General features: G+C 35.9%; 1 protein-coding gene across 1 annotated transcript in view; it reads left to right on the top strand.

Annotated features, from left to right (window-relative positions):
• The window catches only part of LOC140141761 (sonic hedgehog protein-like), a 33998-nt gene extending 16323 nt beyond the window's left edge, over window positions 1–17675 (top strand). Inside the window, exons 2-3 of the mRNA XM_072163629.1 lie at window positions 12616–12877; window positions 15371–17675. Of these exons, the coding sequence (XP_072019730.1) occupies window positions 12616–12877; window positions 15371–16071 (963 nt within the window). The 3' untranslated portion in view covers window positions 16072–17675. The remainder of the gene's footprint in view (window positions 1–12615; window positions 12878–15370) is intronic.
• Window positions 17676–19838: the final 2163 nt, after the last annotated feature.

Here is a 19838-nt window from a genome sequence, read left to right as displayed (position 1 = left end):
TCGTATTACATAAAGGGTATACAAACGTTTTAATAACATTCCGAAAACATTCTTGAAAACTTGATACAAAACATTCTAAACAGAATGTTATTTTGGGGTTGAAAAAATATTTTGCGAGAGATGTTTGCCCAAGATATTTTCAATAACGTTTTAAAAACGTTTTCATGACCTTTTATAACCCGACATTTGAATGTTATTAAAAGGTTTTGAAAAAAACATTTTAAGAACATTTCTGTGTTTGCTGGGTTAAAACATTTTAACATAATGTTATTGAAGTATTGACACAATATTTGGCAATAATGTTTGTAAAAATAGTTTACAATAACATTTTTTGAAAACATTTAAAAATATTGTTGTAGTGTGTTTTCATACAAAACGTTTTAAAACGTTATCATGACCTTTATATTACCCGACATTTTAATGTTATTAAAACGTTTTTACCTAAATCAAAAGCCAAAATATAACTTATTTAAAACGTTTTTAAAACGTTTTTGTGTTTGCTGGGACATGGTCGATAATAGCGTCAATAATTGGCGAAAATCTGGATCAGAAACCCGGAAGTGAGCCAGAAGTCAGTGTTTCTAGTTCGTCATTTTAGCGTGTGTTTTTAGTTTACCTAATGATTTTAACGGGAATTATCGTTCTAAAATTGACCTTGAATAAACGCCCCCCCCCCCTTGGGAAAATGTAACGCCCCCGGGGGCGTTTATTTGACGAAATACGGTATGTCATATTTAAAACCAGCAGCCAATAGCTGAATCTTTTAGATCAGATTTAAGACCTTATTCGTTGAAATCGGTCAAGAAAGAAAGGCACTGTGATCCAACATTCCAAGGAAGATGCAAATTCAAAAGTTGCAGATTGCTCTATTGAATGCCCTATTGATTTATACACAAATCATTTTCGAACATGCGCCGTGACTTCCATTGATTAGAATATAAAAAAGTTCACTTTTGATTTAGTTCCTTCCTTTGGTGTTCGCCAGCGTTTCTTTAATTCTTAACCAAATTCAACAATGAGGTTTTAAATCAGAACTAAAGTGTACAAGTATTGGTTGCTGGTTTTAATTTAGAACATAATTGATACCTTAATTCTTTTGCTGTCTCATGTTTAATAAAATGTTATTCATACAGGTAAAATACAGTGTTTTATGATCTAGTGTGAAAGGAACGGAATTTTGGTGTCGCCTTTACACGTGGAACCAAGATAATAAGATGATGCATAATAAAAATTATGAAGATTGACAATACATTCATTTTCTCAAAATCAATCACAGTGCAAAGGGGACACCAAAAATGTGGGTTTCATTTACACTGCGTGAAACCTATGGATTGTGTTCCAAGTGTACTTATTCAGTCAAAATTTATCATTGTACAAAAGAATAACGAATTAGCTTCACATTGAAGCAAAGTAATGTGCCACATTCTTTTTAATTTTCAAAATGTATATCAAATAAAAACCATACCATCACATAATTTTTTCATGCCCCACTCATCGTGTCCCATTTGATTTACACGTTTAAAACCATCATATTTTTGTGGCAAGGAGTCAAAACGCCATTGATTCATTGTTGTTATTATTATTATTACTATTTGTGTTACTTTTGTTTATTTGTTTGTTTATTTATTTTTTTATTTTTTTATTTATTTATTTATTTATTTATTTATTTATTTATTTATTTATTTATTTATTTATTTATTTATTTATTTATTTTTTTTTATTTTTTTTTTTTTTTATTTATTTATTTTTATTTATTTATTTTTTTTTTTTTTTTTTTTAGACGGAGCTTCAATTCGGCCATATATTGTGGCTAGTGAAATAACTTCAATATTTATCTCAGCGCTTTGTTCACTTATCACAATATTAGCCCCGCAACGGCATATCTAAAATACATTGACACGAAGTGCAAACACTAGCATAAATAGACTACAAAAAGACTTCAAGTGACCTTTAAACCCTTTGTCAATATAGGTTTTAGGCAAACACATGGGTTTACCAAGATGCAAACACTGGACATATTCTTATAGTTGCGATTTTTGGTGGCCATACACTCTTTACAGTTTGTACATGTACGATAAATTTTCAATTCGTTTTTCTTAGACATTGATTTTGATAACTTTTTAAGTAAAACACGAAAAAGTAACAATTCATTATGTTGTGTTTATACAGAATTAACAAATGAAAATGAACACAAATTATACTTTTATGAAGATAGAGTCTTGCATAAAAATCTATGTTTATAAAAATGAAACAGTAAATGATACTCCCAGTATGATAACAATAACTGCAATTCAAGAACATTGTAATAAAGTGTACACATTGTCGAACAGTATTAAACTGTTGTTCAATTATCCATACACACAGCTCATGACCGCCACTCTTAACAATAATAGAATATGCTTATGCCAATGAGGTCATTAATATTCACGAATGTGTCAGTGATAACAGGAAATATAAGCATACAGCAGTAGAGGTCGTCATGCTTTATCTCGCTACATGTACATCTACTGTGACATTCGTGGATGCTGCGCTAGGTAACGAGTGAAACATTTTGAATTTACCACATTTCTGACAAATCGTGCTTGTTTGTTTTCATCAAATGTCTTACTCACAACACAGTTAATGTGATATTTCCTTATTTCAATTCCAAATACTCAATAAGTATATTACTCCATTCCGAAATTGGTTTGATCATTTGTAAAATAACGTTCACTTGAGGCACGGGTCAATATTCTTTTCTTCAGTATGTAACATAGAAATCAAACATACTTAGCACAGTTTTCTTCTAAACACCACAAAAAGGATACTCGTCTTGCTAAATGTAATAATAACATTGAATTACTGATTGTATGGGTACAGTAACGTAATAAAGAAGGAGTCGTTTGTATTGGTAAAAGTTCAAATTCTTAAAACCGTGGGCGAGATGCTTGCAGGCATAACTTCAATGCAAAGTTGCAATGGGGTTACATGAATATTTGTTCATAATGTATTTCAAATAATAATGACAAACTGATTCAACAAATACAGTTTCAAAATGTTATTTAGAATGAAGGACCGCCCACCCTTGGGCTTTCATCTTCGACGAGCTTTTTCTCCGAGAATAAAGCAAAAGACATTTTACATAATGGGACTTTCAGAACTTGATATACCCGGGGCTATATTTATACCATTGAACGTATAAATCTTTTACCTATTGTTCCCTCGATTTAGGAGGCTTTTGAATTTTTCATTATTTCCCGCCCAAGTAGTCAAGTGTATGTAGTTTTCTGAGTGCGTTTTAGTCCCTTGGGAAGTTTTAACTTTTTCAAGGTGATATTAAAAGAAGGGATTCTCTAACTTTTTTAACCATATTATAATAGCTATCAAGGTCAAATGTGGGTAATCGAAATAAAAGTCCATATTGACGGACGCCATCTTGAAATTACGATTTAAATGATAAACATGATAAAGATATGGCATGACCCCAACGAAAGCTTATAATATAGAAGGTGTAAGACACATGCCTGAGATAATTTTGAAATTTGGTCGCAATTATTTCAACGTTTTGACGAAATGAAATGGCGGTCCAGAAACGTCCAGAAACGGTTGGAAAGCCCCTTTGTTTTCTTGTGTTACAATCTTAAGATGGGAGCACTAAATCTTTTGGTGACATTGCTTTTTGTTCTTCAAGTGCTAGAGCTTGTTCTTACCTTCTTTTTTGTTTTATATATCTATGGTTTTGCCAAATAATTTAATTGATCCTACAAGAACCACGAAATTGGAATTTGTTTCTTTAACTTTAGTTTGTCTATTAGTACTTCTCTCCAAATTCGTTTACTCGAAGCTTCTTTATTTTTAACTCCAGTCTAATAAAACAAAAAACAAAAAAAATCGAAACCACTCTTAGCGCTTGTGTTACTGACGTATTTATTTGTTGGTACCGCTTTACTAATGGGGTTTGTTAACACCCCCCCCCCCGAATTTCTATTCTGTATCAAAGGAGTCCTCTATTTAGTGATACTAAATATGCTCCATAATATAATGATGGAATTACTCCCTCACAAAATTGGAAACTTTTGGCTATTTTTGGCTAGAAAATCGTAAAAACATGCAATTTCCATCGGATTTTTACTAAATATGAATGGAAATCACTAATTTTATTTAAATATCAAATATTTTTGTAAGAGCTATAATGAAAATCGATGGGTTTCAGCCTCCTGCCCCCTATCCTTGAAGTTCGAGCGAACACCCTACCGCGCGTAAGTATGGTAGGTACACAAATGGACTTACTGCGATTAGCCAAAGTCATTTGGCCGCTATTTTAAGTGCACTGAGAAATTTTAGTTGGGAGGTAGTTTGGTACAAAATAAGAAAAGGCTTAAAGGACTGGAATGAGCAAGCTTTTTTTGATGAAAAAAAGTGAGCTATAGGTTAATTATTTTGAGAAGAGTGCATTTCACCTGAACTAAAAGAGAATTAACATTCAATTTAGAAGGACGTTTTCACTTCAAAACGAATGGTCACTCTGGTTTTTTATTTACCGAACGCAGCTGGTGATTTTGTCGCCTTTCCACCGAAAAAACGAAAAAATTCTGATCAGCAAGCAATATTGGAGTTAAGTACACGAAAGACTTTTAAGATGATAATTGAAATTAATGTGTTTAACACAATATCCATTTATAAACAGTTTGTGTGTGAAGTACACATATTACATTGTATTATAATACAATGTAATATATCATGTATATAGAACTGACCTGAAACAAAATACAGGTAAGCAGAGGAAAGTTCACAATGATGCAATATTAAAATTATTCTAATCTTTATCTAAATATGCTAACCAAACCAGTCTCAATTGAGTCATGTGGTGGTGTCACCTGCTTTCCGTGAGGCTATATTTCTCTTTAACATAATGTCAAGAACTACAAGCAAATACTTAAAAAGACGAGTACTGGCTTACATTTTTCAAATTGTATTTTGAAAGTGCAAGCGTCTGGCCTTTACACACATGTTCTTGAATTGTGTCTTACCAACAGGTACACCTTCTTCTACCCTTTCCATTACTTCTATCATCACAATCTCCACATAATAGTCTAGTGGAGAGCACCGGTGACAGTACGGTAGGCGTCCTTGACGCACTCCTCTCCAATCCCAACTACATTTGGGTTCACTGAAACCCCCTTCCCGAATCTCACCTGTGTCACTTGTAACATCTATATAGTTGGCTTATCAATCTTCTGTCTCTCCCGTCAACTCCAATCCTCTTCAGATTGTCTAACAGCTTTGCCAGCTTATCCTGTTAAAACAACTCAAGGCGAAAAACACACTGTTTATATAAGAAAATCATTAATGTAATGGTATGATTGAAAAATGTTCTTGCACAGTTGCATATACAATGCTAATTTTACAATGTTTACTTATCCGGCAGTCTTCTTTTTCTTCTTGTTGGTTGAAAAGATCTGTTGCACTCAAAGTTCCGGACGACTGATGCATATCCTGATTCAAACTTGTCCTGTGAAGATCACTGTAGACTTGCGTAATACCGTAAACGTTTGCCTAATGGCCCTTCTGGGCTCCTTTGCCTGGGGGAAATTTCATGTACAAATAGAGAGCTCCCTCCTCTAATAATCCCAACAAGAATTAAGGGTACGTGCCCTTATTTGCTGGTGGGATTTTTATGGGAGGACAGTTTTAGTTTGTCAAGGGAGTCCATAGCGCCATTAGCATGATTAGGCGAACGTTTACGGTATACATCCATGCTGTTCCCTCTTTAGATTTACAGATTTGTTGTTTCATAAACCAGGCTTCAGCGTGTCGACAAAAGAATACATTCTATTGTTGGAAAGGATGGGCGCTTTGGCGTACGCTGAATCTCCTTCGTTTTTGCTGGATATTGAGCCTTTGAAATTATTGTCTCTTCCAAATAATACACTTGGGTTTGAAACTCGTATTTGCTACTCTCGCCTGTGCTATTGTCTCATCTCCAAGACTCCAATCAACCCCAATCTCCTTCACAATGTCGCTCCACCCGGTTTAACATGTCAAAGACTTTCTGTGCCATTTTTTGTCTCTCAATCTACCTCAATCCCCTTCAGAATGTCTATCAGCTTCACCAAGTTTACCCTGTCAAAGATTTTCTCTCAGTCTACAAGGCAAATACATTGGCAATCATTTGATAATGTGAAATTATTGTCTCTCCCAATTACACTTGCATTGAAACTCTATTTGTCATTATCACCTGTGCCATCTTTTGTCTCTCCAGTCAATCCCTTCAGAATGTCTAACAGCTTCTCCAGGCTTACCATGTCAAAGTTTTTACAGGCAGATACATTGGTATGCCTTTGATATAAATGTGAAATTACTATCTCTCCTAACTTCACTTGGATTGCAACTCTATCTGCCATTATCACCTGTGCCATCTTTTGTCTCTCAATCAACCTTAATCCCCTTCAGAATGTCTATCAGCTTCACCAAGTTTACCCTGTCAAAGATTTTCTCTCAGTCTACAAGGCAAATACATTGGCAATCATTTGATAATGTGAAATTATTGTCTCTTCCAACTACACTTGGATTGAAACTCTATCTGCAACTATCACCTGTGCCATCTTTTGTCTCTCCAGTCAACCTCAATCCCTTCAGAATGTCTAACAGCTTTACCCGGCTTACCATGCCAAAGTTTTTACAGGCAGATACATTGGTATGCCTTTGATATAAATGTTGAATTACTATATCTCCCAACTACAATTGGATTGAAACTCTACCTGCCACTATCCCCTGTGCCGTTTTTTTTTTTGCCCCTCTCCAATCAACCTCAAACCCTTCAGAATGTCTAACAGCTTCACCCTGTCAAAGGTTTCTCAAAGTCTACACGGCAGATACATTGGTAAGCCTTTGATAATGTGAAATTATTGCCTCTCCTAACTACACTTGCATTGAAACTATGTATGCCACTGTCACCTGTGCCACTTGTCACATAGTGGATCAATCTTTCGTCACTCCAATCAACTCCAACTCTCTTCAGAATGTCTAACAACTTCACCCATCTCCACTCTGTCAAAGACTTTCTTAAAATCTACAAAGCAAGACATTGGTAATGGAAAGCTTCTGATAATGTGAATTTGTTGCCTTAATAATTATTTAAACCAGGTGTAAACCGAAATGATTAATGTGTCTTTTGCAGATTCTACAATTTGCTGAATATGAATAGGGTATGTTTGTGAATAACAATGTATTAAAAGAAAAGTAATTGATTGATTAAGTAAACCATCGTTTTCCCAGCACGATTTCATGATGGTATCTTGGGGTTGTATGCACATGGCGTTCTGAATAATGTAAAATACGATAGGTAATTATCATTTGTCGTACAATAATGGTGTACATATATTCAATCTTTTTATTAAACGTAAAAGTAATTTGACGTTACAGGAACACGAAACGAGTTCATAATATAGTTGGAGAACACCCCGGGAGAACACAGAGATTGAGAGAAAAAGACTGTAATGTGCAAAGAAAGAATGTAAATATAAGGCAAAAACATACATGATGTTTAGCTGTAAAATATTGTACAAAGTGACAAATATAAAGCTAACGAGACACTCACTCCAATCTGACATACTTCGTTTTGGCGATAAAGGCATGTTTGGCACACACCGGACAAAGTTCGTATGGTATTTGGTTGTTAAAGCATGTTCATATTTTAACAATAGACACAATAAGATTTAAGTAAAGTTTCCCCGTTGTGTTTCAACTAAAGCATTGAATTAAATGACAACAGAGGCCCCAGGATGACTTTTTTATTCGGTGTGCATTTCTCTGCAACAAAAAGTAACCAAGCAATGGCTGTCTGCATGAGTTACAGTAGGTTGTCGCGGGGCAATTGGTTTGGCTGGTGTTGTTCTTTCCTCTAACGTCAAACTTGGGGTAGAACAGTGTGAATTGTGCCACCCATAGACAGTTAAAGCGGCCGGATTTTGGCACTGCAGAGAACAAATCAAGACACAATGTCACTTCCATCCTTAATTTTACGCCCTGTTCAACATGTCAACACGGGAGAAATGATTGACACTTCAATACCCCGCAGGAGCTAGCGACTTGGGAAAGAATAGTGTAAAAGAAAGAACTATAGTTCGTCTCTCGTGTATAAGAATACAACGAGACTAACCAAACTATGAGCATAAAGTTGACTCTAAATTTATTCCAGTGGGTGTAAAAACCAAAAATTCTTGCGTCTTGTTACGGGCCTAAGCACAGGATTATCTCACGAATTGCCATACTGCGGGTTGTAGGTTATAAAATATAACGTTTTCGTTTCTAAAACCAGTTTGGTTTAGTATTAAGATGTATAGAAAAGAGTGCAAAGGACTCTCTATGACCACTTGTCACAATTCTCGTCAAATCTAAAGAATGTCCTAAAAAACTGAGAACTCCAACAAATTTGTAAAATGTCTGTTAAACTATTCTAATTCAAAATATGTGTCTATGTGAGCTTATGTGTTATTGACCAAGTACTTTTCAATCATGGATTATTAAAGTGAAAGCATCTTCCTACACCAGTGAACCGGTGTCAATTCTAGTTCACTATTTCAGAAATCTACACATTTGTGGCACCTGTACGTAAAATAGCCTTATCCTTGATTTCAACTTCAATGCCATATTTGCAGTTCAGTTTTCAAACTGTAAGTTTGTTTGTAATCATTTAAGGATCACAATTTTTAGTTTAAGTTTGCAAAATTGTGATATTAAATTAAACAAAGCAAATCTGTTATTAACAACAGAATGGAATTCAAGCCATATGCCTATTATAAACATTGATGATAGGAACACTAACATAGTGGGCCGGTCAATGTCCCTTTTCCTTATTTTATCGAAGGGTCAGTTTGAAATTCTACATAATAACCATAACACAGTATAAAAAACAAAATCGTCATTATCTAACTACCAACAGCACTACCAATTACATCGAAACCACCACCATCCCAAACAACACCAATAGCATCAATGGCAATCAAGTGACAATGGGCAGAAGGTGAAATACATATATTACATTTGACTATAATTATTTGTAGCAATAAAATGTCTGTTGGTAGATGAAACAAATACATACGTAGAACAGATGTTTCCAGCCATTGACCCTGCGACAGCAAGTTATTACAACGCACTTTTCACGCGTAACATGAGGAGGTTGCCTCTTTACTTTACTGGACACAACAAATCCGTATGAATGAATCGTTGGACGTTTTAGGCAAGTCCATTCGGCCGGCAAAAAATATCCCTCTTGTTGCTCTTTCTACAAACTTAGCTTTGTAATATATTCAAACTGACCCTTCGATAAGAAAAGGAGACGGGACATTGACCGACCCACTGTGGTAGTATTTCCTATCATCAATGTTTGTAACTATAAATGGGCATATAGCGTGCATTCCATTCTGTTGCTATAATTTCACAAAATACACTTTTAAGTGTGTTTTCCTACGGAGTTTGTTTTCGGAAGTCTAACATTCCGTGAGCTTAAGAAAATTACAGTTCTCCTCTAACTTGAAGGCAGTTCATATCGTCCATACTTTTGCTGCTTTTGCTCTTGATACATCGATATCTGTTCCTGTAATAAATACAGCAATTGAATTAGTTTGGGACGATATCTAAAGGAAAAAGAGCAAAAACACCCTCAATTCTATCGGACCATGTAAGTTTTGTACCATCCTGCTTAGTATTTTACTCCTGTTAATGTTTTGTCCTCTGCTTTACCATAGTTCAAATGTACGTCTTGCACACGTGCCACTACTAGTACTTCATCTGAAATATCTAATATTGTACACATTTTTATGTCTTGGTTAACTTGCATAACTTTGATTGATTGTACACATTTGATCTGCTGTTGTATGATTTTGTCTGAGCCGAGAAAGTTAGACAATTGAAGACCTGAGCGCAAGAAGACCGTAAGTCCACTTGGCCCCTCAACATGTATACACTAAAGTTGCGTATAGTTTCGTATAGTTTGGTAATGTGTTATACATGTTCAGGGGCCAAAACAAATCTTTCTCAACCTTTCATGATGTTTTCACCCTGGAACATGTATTAAACATTATAAAACCCTAAGAAACTATACGTAACTTTATTGTATACATGTTGAGGGGCCAAGTGGACTTACGGTCTTCTTGCGCTCAGGTCTTCTATTGTGAGTGACAAATTGGGTTAGTGGAGATACTAAATGCGTATAAACATGATAAATGTCTATTTCCAAATGGCTTTATACATCTTCTGATTTCACTACATTTGTTATCAACAATATTCAATAGGATTCCTGTGTTTGGTGCAATAGTAACAGATGGGTAAATGACACTCGACAGCAAAACAGTTGCTATCTAATCATTTTGACAACTTTTTATACTTTACATGCACTTAGAACTAGATAAAGCTGATAACTTTAACATGCGTTTACCAAGAAGAATCTGTAAAATCGTGAAGATTAGATAACTTGTTTTAAAGTGCTGTCTACTGAAGATGACGGTTAAATGGATTGCATCTGAATCATTTACTTCTTCCAAAACGATTTGGTAAAAGGCTATAGCTTAAAGCTGCTGAAATTATTAAAGAAGTTCTAGTTGGTTATTGTGTGAACCTGATACTAAAGTTTTTAGTACTCTAATTAGTACTCTGGTATTTCTAATACCAATTAGAAGTATTAAAGTATATAAATACAAAAGACACGCGAAGTAGTGTTAGACTTATATATACATGTAGATCGATCTTTTGATTACGTTTTGATTTTCCATGTCTTCAAGCATATTACAGTCGCTTGTTTTGTTTCACCCTGTTTTTCTTGGTGCTATCTACTAGGTCTATGCTCTGATCATGTCCAGAGAGGTTCTTTTATATGGAAAGCTCAGACCAGACCGCTGATCTTACTTTCAATGTAAAACAGCAACCACTCGGGCTCACTCGTCATGCTCGTGTACATTCTATTACATTTTAATGCTTAATGTCGACGATATAATGCTGTACATTTCTCTGTCTAGCTGGGTTTTTTTTTATAGAGCCAGCTATGTGCAAATCATTGGACTGAAATCAGCTAAAGGCAATAGCTAGAGTAACTGTAACGAGCCCATTCACTACCTAAACGACCAGTCTTTTATTTGGTATGTGTTTGCTCGTGTAGAACTTGTCTTTTATTATGGGGTCAATAGCCATGAGGCATTGTTACTCTGTCAGTTCCTAATTAGTGAGCTGTAATGAAAATAATATCAGAATTATAAGGGACGGGAATGGAAAGGCTTTGCTTGCAAAATTGGTGAGAATGTGTCGTTTGCTATATAATTGTTGTTGGCATAACGAGGGGAGTGTATTTTAGTTCGCAGTGCATTGACTCTCTTAAGGATATATGCCTGATATTGTTGGCACAAAATTTATTATGTTAACTGTGCTGTTGTACGATTGTATCGAAATTCAGACGGTTTCAAGTTCAAGTTGTGGAACACTGGATAACCAGTAAATTAATACATTAAATAAAAATAAAAATCTTAAGTTTTGATTAACCTAATAGACATTCTTTAATGTTTAATAAAAATATATTTCGCGGATGTGGTGATGAAATACTAAAATTCAATATTTGTTGAGAGAACTGTTCAAAATAGTCATTTTACCATGTTTCTTGAAGTTACGTTAATACCATAGTACACTGTGACCATAGTATAACATAAAGTGCTGAAATAAGCATTTACTAAAAACATTTATATCCATATTTTTCAACGTCCAACGTTAAACTGTTTTGGGTACGTGTGTTTTGTATAAGCTTAGTAACATGAACAATAAAATTGTATGTGAAACCGTATATTTGCATGTGAAATTAAATTAATTATTTGATCATTGTGTTTTTAAAACGGTTGGGTTGTTTTGACGTTTAACAAATTACTATTATGAATACCATGTCGATATGGGGTAGTGATCCTACAAATATATTATATTATTTACTTTTTCTTATCCATAACTCTCATCTTACCACCACCTCCCCTCTCACAAACACCCCCACCCCCCCCCACAAAAAAACCCGCACCAACCCCACCCACACACCTACCAATTTGTCCCGGTGCAATAAAACACTCACTTTAGCGCACACATGACTTTTGCTAATCGTAATGCCACACCTCGCGCTCATTGCAGCGATAAAACAATAACAATTAGGATACCATCTTATATATCCGCGGGTATGGTAGGCGATAAATCTTCGAGAGTAAGGGGGTTGGTGAGGATCAGCGAAATTTGTTTTGGTTCTTAAACTATTCAAGGATACATTGAGTTCAAACTGGATTTTTAAATTCGGATAGTAATTTTCTTTCAAATTTTTGTTTAAAAGCCAGTGAAAATCCATCAGTACCAAATAGAACATAATATGGCAGTTAATGTGGTCAGATGGTAACCCTCTTTGGCATTTTCAAAAATACCTTGCTATGACGAAGGTAAAGGAATAGGGTTTATTGCACAGAAGTAAAAGTAGTCACAGAGTTTAGATTAAATATATTTTAAGATTGCCCTGTTACTGTAGTGCAAATGTAGCATTATAATACCAGACGCAGACATAATCAAATTGCTACAAAGTTTTAAAAATAAACCTATTGATTTATTTTTGTTTCTCATCTGCAGAGATGTAAAGACAAACTCAATGCTCTAGCTATCAGCGTAATGAACCGATGGCCTGGTGTAAAATTACGAGTGATTGAAGCTTGGGACGAGGATGGACATCATTCGCCAGATTCGCTTCATTATGAAGGACGAGCTGTTGACCTTACTACCAGTGACAGAGATAAAGAAAAATATGGAATGTTGGCTAGGATGGCGGTTGATGCCGGATTTGATTGGGTTTATTATGAGCAAAAAAACTGGATTCACGTATCGGTTAAATCAGGTAAAGACACTTATAAATTCAGATTAAGATGTAAATATGTGACTTATTGATTTATTGTTCATATCAATTTCTCATTCAAATTATTATTCTAACTGTTATGATTAATTTTGCTTGATGTGATCCAATTCCCCGACTTCCAGGAGATTGTCGATGTCATTTTAAGTAGGCCCTATGACAGTTTACAGAAAGTACATCTAGAAGTCGTTGCATAACTTAATAATGGGTCGCACACTTCGCTGAATGAATCCTCCTACAGTGTGACCTTCGATGACCTGATGTGACTCGTCATGTCATCCTCGATCACGAAATCAGTCTCGTTCAAAAATATTATTACTTTGTCAGGGCATTAATTTTCTTGTAAGGACGATTTTTTTTTCAAGTTGGGTTGTGTGCCGGTCGGGATTTGTGTTTAACTGTAACACTTTGGGTTGGTAAACAGTTCATTTCATTCTTTCTTATTAAATATATTCAGTTTCCTCTTGTAGCGAGCAATCGTTCCCCGTTGTGTTTATTTGTTCTTGTGCAGGATGCGTATCTCCATTACCTACTTGAATAAATGATCCTTCATTACAAATATGTTTATGTCTCTTGTTCATATATCTCAAGCAGTAATTATGCTTAACAACTTCTCATGATCCGAAAACAAGTCAAATGTGAAGATATGAATCATTCCGTAATCACGTTGCATGTATCTGACTAATCTCGTCATGAGGCACGTTCCAAGGGCAAATCATATCTCTTTAGTTTAAATAATCACACTATCATGACCCAGAATTAAATACACAAACAATACGAAACTCTTTTACATGTTTAATCACACCAGTTTAGTTCAAACGTCAAAAAAGAATACTGTTTTGAAGGGAATTAAAATAGGTCAATCGCTTGACAGCAATAATATTATATTGTTTTCTACATTTCATTGTAACACACAAACCACGCAAAAAGGTAAAAAAGCACTGATGGTCATAGATGTTCAAACAAATGGCGTAAAACAATTTATGGAGGTGATATGTTTTGGAACATAAATGTGACTTCTGTCTCCCAAACATTGAAAACAGAAGTCATGCAACTTTCCTTTAAACATGTTAAATTATAATTATGAAAAATATAGAAGCTATAGACAGCAATCGCGATCAGCGCAAGCTATATACCCAAGTTGTCTTTTAACGGATTTACATTTCATACTTGGAAAAGCTTCATAAAAACCAATCTGAAGTACGATAAATTGCAATGCATGTTTGCAAGTAGTTTGTCCTCTGGACTTGGGACTTTGCTTGTTTGATCCTGCTGAAGAAACTTGCCGCCATCATATTGTAATTAGGATGTCATTTAACCCGCAATCGTCTGCTACTATCGGCAAATTAAAGACTATTTTATAACGATTTGCCCGTAGGAAAATAATATAAATGTATAAATAAAGAGATTGGGCGACTATCATAGTCAGATTATCATCCTTGAATAGATATTGGATGGCCTTAAACAGACTCTAAAGTAAGACCAGTTTGCAGAGTTCATATAATAATACTACCACGTGATCTACATGTCTGGCTCTTAGAATGCCGAGAGGCTTTGGGAACGACGACAAGCGAGACATATTGCTTCGAGTGGGTACAATGAAATGTACATGTACAATCAAATATGCATAATACTATTTTCTATTTTTTATCAAAATGATTTACTCTTAAATCATAGAGAGGTGAAACATAAATTGCATTTCCCAAGAAACACGGATCATGAAATCGTCATCAGTGACATTGCTTGGGGACATGAATGCCCTTTGCCTTCTCAGGTCTTGGGCATTGGGCCTCCAGTTGCCCTCCCCTCCCGCACACACCCCACGTGTCTCCCCGGTCAATAATCATCTAAACTTTGTGAGCACATAATTGTCTATTTTGGGTAAATGACCGATTATATGATTCAAATCAGCACTATTGTGTCAGACCAAGAAAAATACGTGCTGAACTCAATTTTATATGTTCACAGATCTGTGTGCATGTGGCATGCCCCTGTACAGGGAACATCATTAGGAAGGGAATAAGCATAAAGTTAGAGCCTAGTGGCAGGTTTCGGATGCTATGTGAAAGCTGAAGAGCACGAAACTATTCTTTTTTTGGATAACATAATAATGTACAAGTTTGAGCAGGTTATTGTGCCATGTCATATTCTGTTGGAGCAAACTAATTGATAAACATAAATCATTGTAAATAGTCATCATAATTCTATTTGCTGGAGTTAAACCTACGTTATGTGACAAACACTGGCAAATAAAAGTTTAGCTTTAGAGCTAGAGCTAGAGAAACTACAACTGACGGGTAATGACGGAGATAATAACATGAATAATACAAACTTTTCGCTGAACAAGGAATAACCTTTGACCTGACCTAAGGTCAGATCAACACTAATTGAATTAATCTAGACTTCCAGTCGTGTGTTAACCTAACTACAGTGAGAATATCTAAACCTGTGTATATCACCTTTTTATTTTCATTATAGATTCATCAGAAGCAGCCAGATCTGGAGGATGTTTCCCTAGTGATTCTTTAATTACCATGGAAACTGGTGAAAGAAGAACATTAAATGGACTCCGGATTGGAGACCGAGTGCAAGCAATAGACTCTCGAGGAGAGATAATTTACAGTGATGTTATTATGTTTTTAGATAGAAAGCCTCTTCAAAATACTTTATTTTATGTCATAGAAACTGAGGACAAACAGTACACTGCCACTTTGACGCCCCAGCATCTTATTTACGTGTCGGATTCGACGCATACGAACTTCAGTGAAGCGAAGGCGGTATTTGCTAGCCATGTAAAAACAGGACAATTTCTTTACACAACAGTACAGGATCACGATAGAGAAGAGGGCGCACTTTTGAGACAGCTTAGAATAACGAGAATAACAATAAAGACGATAAAGGGCGCTGTAGCACCTTTAACAAGACACGGGACGCTTATTGTGGACGATATTGCCGTGTCGTCATACGCAGTTATTCAGCAAGAATGGATCGCACATGCATCATTTTTGCCAGTTAGAATTTATTATAGTATAAAACAGTACTTATGGGGAACAGCGTACTCGGAAAACAATAACCACACAACTCCGACGGAATATGTTAACTGGTATCCCTACGCATTGTACAAAATTGGTGAAATCGTTGTGAAAGATTATATGCATCCGCAAGCTATTGAATTGTGAAGATTTTTTTCTAGATTTTATAATGTTTTGTATGTCTATGTAATTTATTACGTTTTCTTTGATTCTAATTATGAAAAGATTGATGAAACTCAGCAATGCGCTGGTCCGTCGAGAATGACCTTCGACAGGGGGCGCCTTATGGCGACCCACTCGCTTGGCGGCATAACGCACTCCCTGTCGTGGATCCTATTTTGGCAGACTACACTTTGCAAGAAAAGAGTTCCGAAGTTTGGCGCATCAGTGCGACACCACTCGCCTGACGACTCGGTTCTCGCTCCCTGTCGAGGGTCCTTCTTGACGGACTACAATTTGAAGGAAAAGAGGTTACCACGTGGTAGCATATTCAATAGGCTATAGCTATTTCAGATTAGATATTAATGCTTATATCTACTATCTTAAATATATAGCAGATATTTAATTTACATTTGCTGAACATCATCTATCTTTCCATGTAACCATGGTAACTATAATCATGATAATAGGACTAATGCTGGTTTCATACTTTGTGCCGCTTGCCGCTGAGCGGCGTGACGCTTCATCATGCCGCTTGCACTTGTCTACAAGCGGAGCGGTACACCGCTGAGCGGCAGCGATATGACTCTGAAAGCCACTCTTGCCGCTCAGCACCGCTCCAAAATCGTATTTTGTTATCATACGTCAGAGCGGCACCGTTCTGAATTCAACTCCCAGCGGTGCTGCCCCGCGGCAAATCGGTGGAGTGATCGATATATCGCGGCTTGCCGCTGGTCACCGCTAGCGTTTCTGGTGCAACTGCGCAGTGAAATAAAATCATCTTCAAAGCGGCAAAGCGGCAAGCGGCAGGAGAGTATGAAACCAGCATTAGTTGCCTAAAAGTCGATAAAATTGACTTTGCCTTTATATTTAAATTATTCACCAGCGTATAACACCATGTTATCATGAAAACAATAACATTATCTAACATATTTTAAAACTCCGATCTTCTGTTGATCGCAGTACTTTCCGCTCGCTCTGAAATGTACATACCTACAATGAGAGATTTATTAGCATCAAAGTTCATCTATAATGGCACATTTTATAATTAGTTATTTAAACCTACGATTTCAACACATAATTATTAAGACGTACCTCAAATTGCCGGTCAGAATTTGGACCTTCATCAGGAGACTGGCAATCCAAGTTAGTGATCAGTGACCTTTTGACACTTGACCCCAAACCTTGATTGTAAACTCATGGCAACATGTATCTTCCCCTGCCACGGTTGTGTGACGGTTGAGATCATTGGTTGAAATAATTAATTATATAGACTTGACATTTAGTATGGAATATTTCTGCACGAAGTGCCACGACTAATCTGAAAAGGGCCTGCATAAACCGCAAGGGTTAGATATTTATTAGGGTGTGTCGGGAGATGGTGTCAAATTATTTTTGATAGAAAATTATTTTTGATAGAAAATTTGTTTTCCAAGAGTCTATATATATTATTGACTTTGCTCATAATGTAGTGATTTAGCCTAAAGTGTTGATCAGAACTGAAATGCACTTCTAATGTACCAGTTTTGAATGTGGGAGGAGCTTTTGCAAAAATGTCTCTTCAAAGTGATACGTACTCAGAAAGTTTGAATACCCCCTGAGGTCAAGTGTTATAAACTTACTGTAAATAAATAAACAGCGTGAGTCCATTGGACAACCAGGAATCCGCGCAGTTGTTTTTGTACCGTAAGTTTATAACATTTGACCCCAGTAGGAGACATTCAAACTTTGAAGAGCCATATTTTAAGCTCCTCCCATTTTCAAAACATGGTACATTACAAGTGCATTCAGCTGTGACAAATGCCAATTGCTGACAAAGTTAGGAAATATCACGTCAAACCTCAATAAATTTGATAATAACAGAACAATGTTGCATAAAGTCCGAAATTGTGTCCACCACAAAGCTCAAATTCAGCCTCGTTTAATCCGCCATTTTAGGCAAATTCGCTACATTATGAGCACCATAATGTAAACTCATGGAAAGCACATTTTCTATCAAATAATTATTTTACACCATCTCCCGACACACCCCAATTAATATTTAGCCCATGCGGTTTATGCAGACCCCTTCTAGACTAGTCTTGGCACTTCGTAAAGAAATATTCCATACTAAATGGGAAGTCTATAAATTATTAAGGCCTCTAGAGAAGACAAGACTACCAACTTCACATGATAGCATTGCTTCTAAACTTTAGATAAAAGAAGGTGGGAAACAATAATCAACCTGGACTGGATCGTTCATGTTTGTCATGTCTGTTGGACATTGAAGGCAAAATTGTTCTTTAAGGGTAAAAAAAAAAGGATTTTCATTATCAAAATCAATATATTATTGAAAAATAACAATTTCATGTTTTGCAAAAGTTCATTCTACAAATCACATTATACTTTGAAAACTTGCTTGATTTATTGTTGTTAATGAGTTATGTATGTTTTACAATATGACAATATGAATGTTTCGGTGATGAGCCTCCACGAGAGGAATAGTGTGATGCAATCGGAGCACACATCTTTAATTATTTCTTTTGCTCATACTTCTTGTTTTTTCAACTAACGACTCAATTTGGTCGCGTGCGGGGTCGCGTGACATAGGGGTGACATAATTATGCACTGTGAGGACACTTTATAATTCCAAGGACTAGCCTTATTACATGTCGCACCCTGTATGTGTGGAAAACAAGTGCAAAATTTATGAAATAAGGCGTAATATGTTTTTGCGGCTCTTTTTGTAAACTACGTATATTTAGAAATTGACCATTGAGGGCGCCAACTCCAGTTTTCAATCAGTCGGACGACGCAAGGCCAATCACGACAACCCAGAGATCGAGTCTGATATGTATTTTACTAGTTAGTCATACAAAATCAAATCAAAAACAGTTATACACTTCAGTTCATTCTCGTTTAGAATGGGACGATATAGTGTTCAAATTTATTTTACTTGACACGCTTTGTATTCGCGTTATGGGGCCATGGCGATGTCAACAGTTATAATAAACCTTGACCTCCGCCGCCTGAATCAGTTTTCAAATGAGCGACGAGCGATTAGTTTTTAGCCAATGAGGTAGCGCGCTTTTTGTTGCATTGAGAAAAGCGCGATACCTCGTTGGTCAAATACCACTCGCTTCTCTCTCAGCGATTGAATATAAATTTCGGCTTTCGAAATCTGTAAATAAAAAACCAATCTTTTTATACATTCTTTTGCACAGCATATGTTGGTGGAGTAATGTTATTATATATTTCATTAATCAAATATCGTATCAGAAATTAAAAAGTATCATACCTCAAGAAACAAGATGATTCCTGAAAGCATAGTATCAAAAAATATCTGATTTATATAGCCTGCTACATACAGAGACCGACTAAAAACTCTATTTCCTGAATGGGCTTGTATGATGTACAGTCCACCTTTATAACAACTTAACGCAATTTTATTTTTTTTAAATCTGTACTACCAGTGTGTTAAAGAGGACGCCCCACCAGAGCAATTCTTCTGGGGTTAACCAAACCTGCCTGGTTATCAAATTAATCAGTTACAAGGTTATCTCTGAATGTAACGGGTGCTAATTGATACAATAACATTAAAACATCAACTTACACCTGTCACTGATTAATTTGATAACCAGGCAGGTTTGGTTCACCCCAGAAGAACTGCTCTGGCGGGGCTTCCTCTTTAAGCAATTTTGTAGTGGATTAAGACATCAGAAACATGGTTCTATCATGTAAATATTTTTTTCCACATGTAATGCTCATGAAGCTTT

Source organism: Amphiura filiformis, chromosome 20 (assembly GCF_039555335.1).
Source record: "Amphiura filiformis chromosome 20, Afil_fr2py, whole genome shotgun sequence".
Lineage (NCBI taxonomy): Eukaryota > Metazoa > Echinodermata > Ophiuroidea > Amphilepidida > Amphiuridae > Amphiura > Amphiura filiformis.
Note: the sequence above shows the minus strand (reverse complement) of the source record. Positions and strands in the feature narration are given on the sequence as shown.